This window comes from Sinocyclocheilus grahami, unplaced genomic scaffold (genome assembly GCF_001515645.1).
Source record: "Sinocyclocheilus grahami isolate Dianchi unplaced genomic scaffold, SAMN03320097.WGS_v1.1 scaffold32.1, whole genome shotgun sequence".
In the NCBI taxonomy this organism is placed as follows: domain Eukaryota; kingdom Metazoa; phylum Chordata; class Actinopteri; order Cypriniformes; family Cyprinidae; genus Sinocyclocheilus; species Sinocyclocheilus grahami.
This window is the reverse complement of record NW_015505211.1, coordinates 3,614,871-3,624,870: the sequence shown is the minus strand read 5'-3', so window position 1 is coordinate 3,624,870 and position 10,000 is coordinate 3,614,871. Positions and strand designations below refer to the sequence as shown.

At 35.1% G+C, this 10,000-nt stretch overlaps 3 protein-coding genes across 9 annotated transcripts in view; 1 reads left to right on the top strand and 2 right to left on the bottom strand.

Moving 5' to 3' along the window:
- mis18a (MIS18 kinetochore protein A) overlaps positions 1–155 on the bottom strand; it is a 7,063-nt gene extending 6,908 nt beyond the window's left edge. The window contains exon 1 of the mRNA XM_016264948.1: positions 1–155. This exon is cut by the window's left edge and continues 157 nt beyond it. Coding sequence (XP_016120434.1) covers positions 1–54 — 54 coding nt within the window. The 5' untranslated portion in view covers positions 55–155.
- Positions 156–434: 279 nt separating this feature from the next.
- LOC107577635 (protein eva-1 homolog C-like) lies at positions 435–5,634 on the top strand. Of its 2 annotated transcripts, none has more exons than XM_016263692.1 (8): positions 435–1,062; positions 1,887–2,083; positions 2,323–2,446; positions 2,535–2,684; positions 3,111–3,254; positions 3,740–3,817; positions 3,953–4,039; positions 4,689–5,634. In XM_016263692.1, the coding sequence occupies exons 1-8, from the start codon at positions 948–950 to the stop codon at positions 5,108–5,110; spliced, it is 1,317 nt and encodes a 438-aa protein (XP_016119178.1). In that variant the 5' UTR covers positions 435–947; the 3' UTR covers positions 5,111–5,634. The 2 variants fall into 2 exon arrangements, with proteins under 2 accessions (XP_016119178.1, XP_016119184.1); XM_016263698.1 differs by lacking the exon at positions 435–1,062 and adding an exon at positions 1,227–1,232.
- Positions 5,635–5,765: 131 nt separating this feature from the next.
- LOC107577665 (UPF0769 protein C21orf59 homolog) overlaps positions 5,766–10,000 on the bottom strand; it is a 16,909-nt gene continuing 12,674 nt past the window's right edge. The window contains exons 1-9 of one of the 6 annotated variants that reach the window (XM_016263728.1): positions 8,573–8,623; positions 8,383–8,455; positions 8,098–8,278; positions 7,705–7,872; positions 7,560–7,627; positions 7,305–7,463; positions 6,754–6,885; positions 6,502–6,597; positions 5,767–6,283 (exon numbers count right to left, since the gene is read on the bottom strand). In XM_016263728.1, coding sequence (XP_016119214.1) covers positions 6,173–6,283; positions 6,502–6,597; positions 6,754–6,885; positions 7,305–7,463; positions 7,560–7,627; positions 7,705–7,872; positions 8,098–8,278; positions 8,383–8,403 — 936 coding nt within the window. In that variant the 5' untranslated portion in view covers positions 8,404–8,455; positions 8,573–8,623 and the 3' untranslated portion in view covers positions 5,767–6,172. Of the gene's footprint in view, positions 6,284–6,501; positions 6,598–6,753; positions 6,886–7,304; positions 7,464–7,559; positions 7,628–7,704; positions 7,873–8,097; positions 8,279–8,382; positions 8,456–8,572; positions 8,639–10,000 lie in introns of those variants that run through there. The other 5 variants (XR_001608236.1, XR_001608237.1, XM_016263735.1 and 2 more) reach the window with 5 other exon arrangements.

The window sequence follows — 10,000 nt, the reverse complement described above, 5'->3', positions numbered from 1 at the left end:
AACAGAGAATGTTTTATAGCTACAGTCATCCGCAACTTTCATTTTGCCAGCCATTTCAGACGAAATCTCAAAATCGCCCACTCCAATGTATATTTTCCCCACTTTTCAAATGTCTTCAAACGTACGCGGGCAGCTGTACTTCTGCGGATTGGCAGTAAGCGCAGATAAAATAACAAGCGCACTGCGCCCCCTGCTGCAACGGAGCCACAGTTTCACTTCATCGCGTGAGGTTTGATTTTACAATATTATAAACATGACCAAACAGACATAAACACACAATACATACATTTCTAACACACTCACGCACACGAACAAAATCTTTATTGGAAGAAAAGGTAGGCTATTTTTTTACTATAATATATATATTTTATAAAGGTTTAATAGTCCAAAAAGGTTTGTCTTCGAAGACAAAGCGCTTAAATGACTAGCCTACTTGAAATATTATATTAATCATTAATAATATGAATGATACTACTGTGAATGCATTTCAGTCAGATTGGTTACACTACTGTTGTCATTGCTTCTCAACTTCACCGCCACGCCCCGTTCAAATGCGTTTTTCCTCAACATCCTCCTCAAAAGTCACTTTCTGAGTGCCAAGAAACCACCTATTAGCATTTGTTTTCTCACTAAGGACCCTAAAATTATCAGCAATGGATTGAATAATGCGATTGCCGCTGCTTTCAGGCACCACTGACTTGTTGCGCACTTGTTATTTCCCTATAGGCTGCAACTCTCAGTGACTGCGTCTCTTTGAAATGTTTTCTTTTTGTGTTATATCCTCTGCCTTCTTTTTAATCAAAGGAGAAACGATTTCGAGACGTTCGCTTTCTTACAGTTTGGCTTAAAAGGTCTGGGATGTCAAAGTCGCGGTATGAAAATATACTTTAAGCTGTGGCAGGAGAGAGAGAGAGACTTTGATGCAGAAATAATTGAAGGATCTGAACATGATCTCAGCGCAGCACCTGAGAAGCTGCCGGCCACCTGTGCTATGTGTTCAGATACTTTACAGTGTTCTCATACTGTGGACCACAGAAATGGATGGACTCTCCGATTTCTCAAGTGAGTCAATAATGTAATGATGATTAACAATAAGTGCAAATGTTATGGTTGCAATATTCACTAAAGGCACAGTATTTAAAGAGCATATTTTAAAAAGTATATTCATTTCTGTAACATTTTGTTGAATTGTTTCAACAATAAAAAACAAATACATAAACTTACATGTATGGGTAAGTGACAAATGTTTGTTTTCATGATGGTCTGATACATTTAAAAACCTTTTTTTTTACAATAATAATTTAGATTTAATGGCTCTAAAAATGTAACAAGTAAAAAACATCCAAATAATTGATTAAAGCAGCGTAATTGTATGCATGTACAGTGGTGTGAAAAAGTGTTGGCCCCCTTCCTGATTTCTTATTTTTTTGCATGTTTTATCACACTAATGTTTCAGATCATCAAACAAATGTAAATATTAGTGAAAGATAACACAAGTAAACACAACATGCAGTTTTAAAATGAAGGTTTTTATTATTAAGGGAAAACAAAATCCAAAACTACATGGCCCTGTGTGAAGAAGTGTTTGCCCCCCGGTTAAAACTGTGGTTTATCAAAATAAGAAATCAGGAAGGGGGTCAACACTTTTTCACACCACTGTATGTGTACATATATATATATACACACACACTTTTTTGATGTTAAGTCCTACAAAAATCAAAAACAAGTTAATTGTAGAAGAGGTGTATTCTAATTATATTTGGCATTACTTCTGAATTTGCATTTCTTGATGTATTTTTTAATTACATTAAAAATGAATCAGATTGCATTTCTTAATGTATTTTGAATAACTTACCGTAGATCCAACCTCCCCACCTTTTCGTTAGATTATCTGTTTAGGATCATCAACAGTCAATCAGCTAAAGCCTGTGATGGAGATCTCCTGCTTCTCAGGTGTCCACGACACTCCACCATAACTATTCAGTCTGCATTTTATGGACAGAGTGCAGCCCTTCCCGAGATAGTGCCAGGAATGAGATGCCAATGGCGTAATCACAGCTGTTCTGCTACCACAGCACTGCAGGTGAGTAGCCTGTGCTTTGCTTTCAGACAAAAAAACAGACCTTTTATTTTACATGCACTAAACGCCAACTTAATAAAGCCGTTTAGTACCTGTTAAATAGTCCCATGGTGAAAACAGACCTAAGAGGACTCTGTTCTTACTCAATTCTGGCTCAGAAAAGATGTGTGTTTTCCAGAATCATTTCCCCTGCCTTTTGTATAATGCACATTCTATGGTCTTTGATTATTCCTCTCTGTTAGAAAGTGCTCTCTGAATGCCAGGGTCATAGAAATTGCCAGTTTCTGGTCAATCATCAAGTCTTTGGCATAGATCCTTGTCCTGGAACCCCTAAATACCTCCATGTATCATACAGGTGTAAACCTAGTAAGTACTTCCTTCTTTAAAGCCTTAATTGATAATTTCTTCTTCAAATATTTACTTCTTTACATCAGTAAAGATATTTGTCTTACAGCAGAGCACAAGAAGAGAGTAACATGTGAGGGAGATCAACTTTTGCTGCACTGCAAATATCCAAAAGTGCTGAATATCTACTCTGCTGTTTATGGCAGACAGTTGGAGGGGGAAGACTTGTGCCCATCAGAGGAACAACATCCACCATTTGGTACGTTTTTTTGGGTTTAAGTAAGATTTATACTTAATATTATATTGATTTAATGGGACAGTTAGGCCCTTTGCAGTTAGACAATTTGCTGTTAAATTAGTATTTTAAAAAGAAAAAGTTAAATTTGAGTGGTTTAATTCTGATAATTAGGTTTATCAGTGGTTATTAAATGTGTTGCAGGTTTGTTCTGAGAAAAAAAAAGTAAAATGCATAATTTAAATATTGTATTGAGCAATAAAATGATGCATAGTTAGGATAAATAGGCAAATTTTTTATGAATTTCATTAAGTTATTATTATTAAAAGTTATTTTATACATTTGTATATGGTTGAATCTATTGTAATATTCATAATAAAATGTTTGATTTTGAGAACATTTTATTTTTGGTAAGACATTTTAAATAATATTTTCTCTTCATTATTGCAGAATGTCTTTTTCACGGAGCTGTTGATGTGGTATCCAACATCTGCTATGGAAAACAGAGGTGTTTGTTTACCATAGATGAGGAACATTTAAAAAACCCCTGCCCTCCTGGAACAAAAAAGTATATCACTGTCCTCTATGCATGCGGTATGAATGCTCTCATATCCATCGAAATCTTCCCAAAGCAAATGTTTGAATGTGTTTTTTAAATGTCTTGAATTTTCTGAACAGTTACAGTATGGCGTGCCATCTTCACGGCATGGCAGATCTTTAATCGGTTTGAGATTTTAAATCATTGATTGAAAGTGTGGGAAAAGACTAACATGTGGCCTTTGTCTCATCTCAGATTGTTGATTTACCCGTCTGTTTTCTTCCCGTCTCATAAATTACAATGAAGACGAAAAGTTGTTTGGGAATAAAAATAGGGAATGGGTCTGGCATTTGTAGGCCTCAGGGCTTCCTGTGAAACTTCCTGTAATCGCTTTGAATGCCAGGCTTTTGTTACTGATTGGAAGGCAGGATCAGTTCACAGGAAAAATAAAGATTACTCATCAGCTTTGCATTGAAAGATCCTGGGAGATACCGCCTGGGAGTTGGAAGATGTTAACTCTTTGTACTGTGCCTTTTTTAAGTTCCAGAAAGTTTACTCAAGGAGGCTGATCCCAGCAGTTTCCAAACTACCTCAGTTCCTAACCAGAGCACAAAAGAAGGTGACAGTACACAATACAATTTACTTTATATACATATACATACATATACAGTACACCATACAGTTTACTTTATATAGAACATCTGTGCAGTTGAGGTAAATAAACTGTTAAATTATTTTTTATCGTTATTCATAGGGGAACGCCCAGTTATCAGAAGTTCAAAGTTTCCAGAGAACAGGATTATTGTCAGCAATTCTTTAATGGCATATGGCTACATTACAGGTAAACAGAAACATGCCTGGATTCTTTTTTCTTTTCTTTTCTTTATGAGCCCAGTCAACATAAAGCAGCCCAAATGGAGGAATATATTAAAAAATATAGTGGTTTATATAAAATATTTTATATAATTAAATGAGAATGCTAGCATTATTTACTCAACTTCAAGTAATTTCAAACCTGTTTTTAATTTGCCCATGCAATATTTTACCCATGCAATACAAAACGAGAATTTTAAGAATCTTTAAGAATTATATTTTATTTTAAGCTTGACATAGTCAATTAGAATTACTTTTATGTGGAAAAAATCCTCACAATTATCCTTGTGTGTTCCACTGAAAAATAACTGCCTATCACTTTAAAAATAACTTTTCAAAGTTGTTAATAAAACAAACATTACTGGTACATTTTACAAGAAAATACATTTCAGTCCACTTCAAAATTTCACATTAAATTAAATGTGTTACTTGCTGTTTCTTTGCAATTGTGAAATTTACTAGCAATTTAATAAAATAGGAATAAAAATAGTTTCAAAATTTAATCCAACACTAACTTTGTGTAGGCATTTAGAACGACATGAGGGTAATGAAATAATTTTTTACTATTCTTAACAAGTACTCACAACAAGTCACAAGGACTTTTCTTTTTCTCTCAGAGTATCCAGAGATGGCAGGACTGCTTTTCACATCAAGTGTTTGTGTGGGACTTCTGATTGTTCTAATAGCTGTTTCAACACAGCTAACCTGCAGTAGACATCTAAATACAACTAGAACATTCAGGAAGAAGAGTAGAACAACTAATCTGGAAGAGGAGGAGCCAATGAACCAGGATAATGACGAAGAGGAGGAAGATGAGGATGAGAAAAGGTCACTAATGGACAGCTCTAACCTGTCAGAGGTTGGCAGGAAGGTGTATTGCTGGGAAGATGTGACATACACCACAGAGACAGCAGAGCTGATGGAGAGGATTGAGCGCAGAGAGCTTGTGATTCAGGAGATCAGGATGAACGCATACCTCAATGGAAACACATGCATCCTGCATTCATACATGCCAACTATTACGCAGAATGTGCAGTAGCTGTAGTTTCAACCAAAAGGAGTGAGCATTTTGAAGTTAAAGGTGAAGTGTATCATTTCTGTATCACAATGGTCTTCAGACAGGTTTCCAGAGCACTCCCCTCATCTGCTATTGGTCTGCCACATAAATGGCCCGCCCCTAACTCACACTATTGGTTAAGCTAATTTTGCTGTTGTCTGGCAGCTCAAACAAACATACCGATATTTTGATAACATCAGATTCACTGTGCTACACTTTTTGAGTGAAATCAACCTACAAGTCTCATAATAAGCCATGAAAGATGACAAATTACACACATCACCTTTAAAGATTGTCAGGTAAAAAATAAAAAAAAACTGATCTGGTACAGTGTGGACATAATAGCACAGAACAAGCAATACCTGATGTGTTTTTTACTGCCAAAGCAAGGCAAACGTTATTATTCTGTTCTAAAATTCTTCTATTCAGTTAATAAAGTAGCTGTTGTATTACATTTTACACAAAGTAAAGCCATGTAAAGAGAAAAGTATTTTATAAATTATTGCTCTATTCAACACTGGATGAATAATGTATGTGGTTTTGAAAGTCAATACAAATTAAGAAGACTGGTAAAATATTTGTAATTAAAATGTATTATATTTAAAGGTGGAATCATAAAATGAACACAAAAAGATTGTTCTTTTATTACACAACATCACACCTCCCGATACTATAACCTCTCTTTTGCCTTAAGGATACCAAAATGTTCTGTAATTCCTTCTCAATGCTCTCCAAATGAACTCTGTGGTGCGATCCTTAGAGCTGCACGGCAACATCCTGTCTTTAAACAGCATCAAGTTTCAATTGACTTACTGCCAGAGGCACAGACAAAAAGAGGAAAGGTGTTGCATCCTTCTGCCAATAAATCAGAACAGAGAAATTTGATGTCTCTTGCTTTGTATTAACACATTTACAGTCTCATAAATACCTTTCATATGTAATGAAGGCACCAAATTGCATAAAAACAGCAGCGGTAGAGTCTAGAGATCTCTGATTTGCCAAATGGAAAGTAACTGTAGATCAGCTGTGATTTTCTCTGTTCATCTATCTTGGGCCCCATTTGATATTTGTGAGTCCCTGGAACTGCCTTTTTAGAGCTTGTCTGTCTGACCAATCGGACTGAAGATACGAGTCATCATCTCCCTCTTTTAGTTTCTATAAACAAGAACAAAACAGACCAAACAATGATAAATGCTCTAAAATAACAAATATAATTAGACGTATGTTATAATTAATTAATTACACCTATATATATATATATATATATATGTGTGTGTGTGTGTGTGTGTGTGTGTGTAGAGAGAGAGAGTGTGTGTACAACATACAATAAGGATATACAATTAAATCAAAAGAGTTAATTAGAGACCACTAACTTTTAGATCTTCCTGCCTCTTGTAATAGTTCAGCATCATCTTTTTTTGTTCTTCTTCACTCACTGGTGGTTCTCGCGCTGGTGCACCCTGGCCTCTCTAAAATGAAAGTGCAAACAATGGTGATCAGTTTTCATTTCATTAGGTCAAAACATCTATATGGAAATTCATGGCCAAATGAAATTCTTTGAAGATAAGTTTAAACACCAGATTAAGGTAAAAAAACTAAAACTGAAATTCACACCAAACACTTGCTTTCTGAATTTTCACAATAATTTTTGTTTTCTCATTTTTCCCAACATAATCCTGCAGCTTTTTGCCCCTCTGCAGTTCTTTAGACGCCCACCACAGTTGAGCCTCTTCTTCTGGGATCACCTGTAATGAGGCCTGCAGAGGAGAGCCTTCATATCAGTATTGCAGCCTTTGTTATGTTCATCAAACAAATAAAGAAAATTATATTGGTCTGTTTTATTAAACAATGTGCATGTAGTTGCTTAAAGGGATATTCCACCTAAAAATGAAAATTCTGTTATCATTTCCTCAGCCTCGTGTTGTTTCTAATGCAGAACACAAAAGAAGATATTTAGATGAATGTTGGGAACCAAATAATATCGGAGCCCATAGACTTCCATTGTATGAACAGGAAAAAAAAAGGGAGACACGTTTCTTAAAATATCTTCTTCTTTGCTCCACACAAGACAGGAGGTCATACAGGTTAGGAACAACAGGAGGGTGAGTAAACGATGACAGAATTTTAATTATGAGTGGACTAATTCTTTAAGAAAGGCAGAAAAGATTTCAGTTACCTGTGTTCCAGTAAGATCCTCTTGATTTTCAAACTCCATCCTTATTGGATCATGTGGAGGCAGCCCCATTGGGTAAACTATCATCACAGCTCCTCGCAACTGATCCAAAGCCTCTTTGACCATATCCATGGTAAAGCAAACATTCGCTTGCACTTGTTTCTTTAGAGTAAATAAATACATACATCACAAAACAAATCAAAAGGCTAACAACATTTTGAGGTTTAGAAGTATTCTATATTAGAACTAGCTTCATACATTTGAGATTAAAGCTTTGGCTTCCTCCACTGTTTTCCTTAAAACTTCTTTCATCTTCTCGTTTGGAGCTAAATGGAAAGTAAGAGTTTAGTTAAATCAATTAATTGGGCACTTCAAATGTAAACTTTAAATGTGACAGGGCTACCATGTCCATTTCGACGCCCGAGCTCATCCTTCTTAAACTCAGCACCACCGCTGGGAATACAGCGGTCTTCCCATTCATCCTTTAGTTTGAGCTCCATGATCTGATCATCGGTCAGGCCTTGCATATTCAGTGGAAGAGAGATGCCATGATCTGCCAGCTCTGGAATTTCTATGGAGACATAAAAATGATTCCATGTTTTAATGCTATAATATGCGATCAAACGTTTCACACGTGTTTTAGAAATGGACTCTAGTTAATGTATCTGACACTTACACAATCCATGCATTATAGGGAATAAATTCGTCTGTCAATAACATAGACTAGCTGAACCCAAAGAATGTGATGCATTTTTACTATTTTACATCATAAGCGTACATAGCATTATTGTCATACCAGAGCAGATCCTGTCCACTTTTAATCTCCCATTATAGATGGCGCAGACCTGCTGGGTCAGTGTCTCTATCGAGACATCCACTGTAGCACTGAAGAGAATCTGACTCTCATCTCCTCGTTTGACGTGCAGCTGAACCATCTCCCTCTTGCTGAATTTGTCTTGTGCAGGAATGTAATAAATCTGAGATTTGAAGATAAAGTAGATATATAACCACTGGACGACGACAACAACAACAACAACAACAACAACATATAAGTGTTGAGGAAACGCGACTATCGCCTCACTGTGTTTGCGTTTGTTGCCATGACACCCACAACACCGCGCTCCAAGAATATTCTAGCATGCTGTGCGAGCAGGCTGCATAATATATGAGTTTAAGGCGGTAACGTCATGAAATTAATAAAACATGCAATAGGTAGAATTAAAACAAAACAAAAATAATTTCCACTATCTAATTATCCAAATTATACTTACTCTTGATTCAGTAAACTAACAGGACCGCGGATACGGCAACAACAGTAGTGATGCTATTTCCACCGGAAGTGGTGTATCAAAATAAAAGCCCCTCCAAACGCTGTCTAAAATAATGTGAACTTATTCTTCACTCCTTTCTAGTTTACTACAAAGTAATTTAACCTAATTCATTTAACACGATAGTCAGTTTTCATTATGTATTCACAGACGGATACGCATTCAATTATATCAAATACATACATGATAAATATTACATAAAAGACGTACAGATCAAGTTACTCACTGGCTACTGGTTAAGGATTAATCGCCACTTATAAATCAGTGCATGTAATAACATCTGCAAAACCAAAACGACTAGACGCGCACAACATTTTGCTGTTTTTTAATCTCATCAAAACAGAAAGTCAGTATCGTCTCAATCAAATGATCCATACAGTCAACACAATACAAATATATATATATTTGCTTTTTCCAATATTACTGGCACGAAAAACTATCGGAGTCTATCTTTAGATGGCAGAAGTTATTTAAAGCGAGTGAAGACCGAGACAAAACACACAAGTGTATACTACTAACTCTTCAGAATAATAAACTCTTCAGAATTTCTTATAACACATTAAACATTACTTAGTTTATCTGCTGGGAAGATGTTTATGCTCAAATGCCATATTAGTAATACCTTTTAATGCGCTGTCTGACCCATTTTACAAAACAGATCCACGCGTATTACGCACAGACTGATGCAGGTGGAGGCAGCTCGCTATTGGTCACTGTCCGTCCAATCGCTGCTAATTATATTATTTATATTTATTATAATTTTTTTTTATTTATTTTTTATTAACAAGATTAAAATACATGTATATGACAAACACTATACATGATATAAACAATAAACATTATACATGAAATAATCAATTTCACACTAGAGGGGCTGTATACAAATACACATTTATATAAAAATATTAAAGCGTTTACAAACTTTCACCGTTTTAATTGCTTTTTGTTTAATAGAAAATCGTATAGTATCAATATAATGCTCCATTTCCTTCCTAAAAGAAAAAAAACATTTTTTTTTGCATGAGAACTTACATTTGTGAATATGAAATTTTGCATGTAAAAAAATAAGATTTATCATGTAAACGTGACTGTGCTTTTCTTTGCTGTTCTCCAATATACATCTTTCCATAACAAAACAAAATGATTTTCAATATTTTGTACAATAAAATTACATACATTTGGCCAAAATAGTTTTACAAAAGTGCAATGCCAAAACAAATGTACCACAGTTTCAGGGCAACTGACACAAAAGGAGCAACTAAAATCAATATCAGATTTAAATTTTACCAAATAATATTTGGCTGGGTAAATCCTGTGTATAATTTTGAATGATATTTCCTTAACCTTGTTTGTAATTAAATATTGATTAGG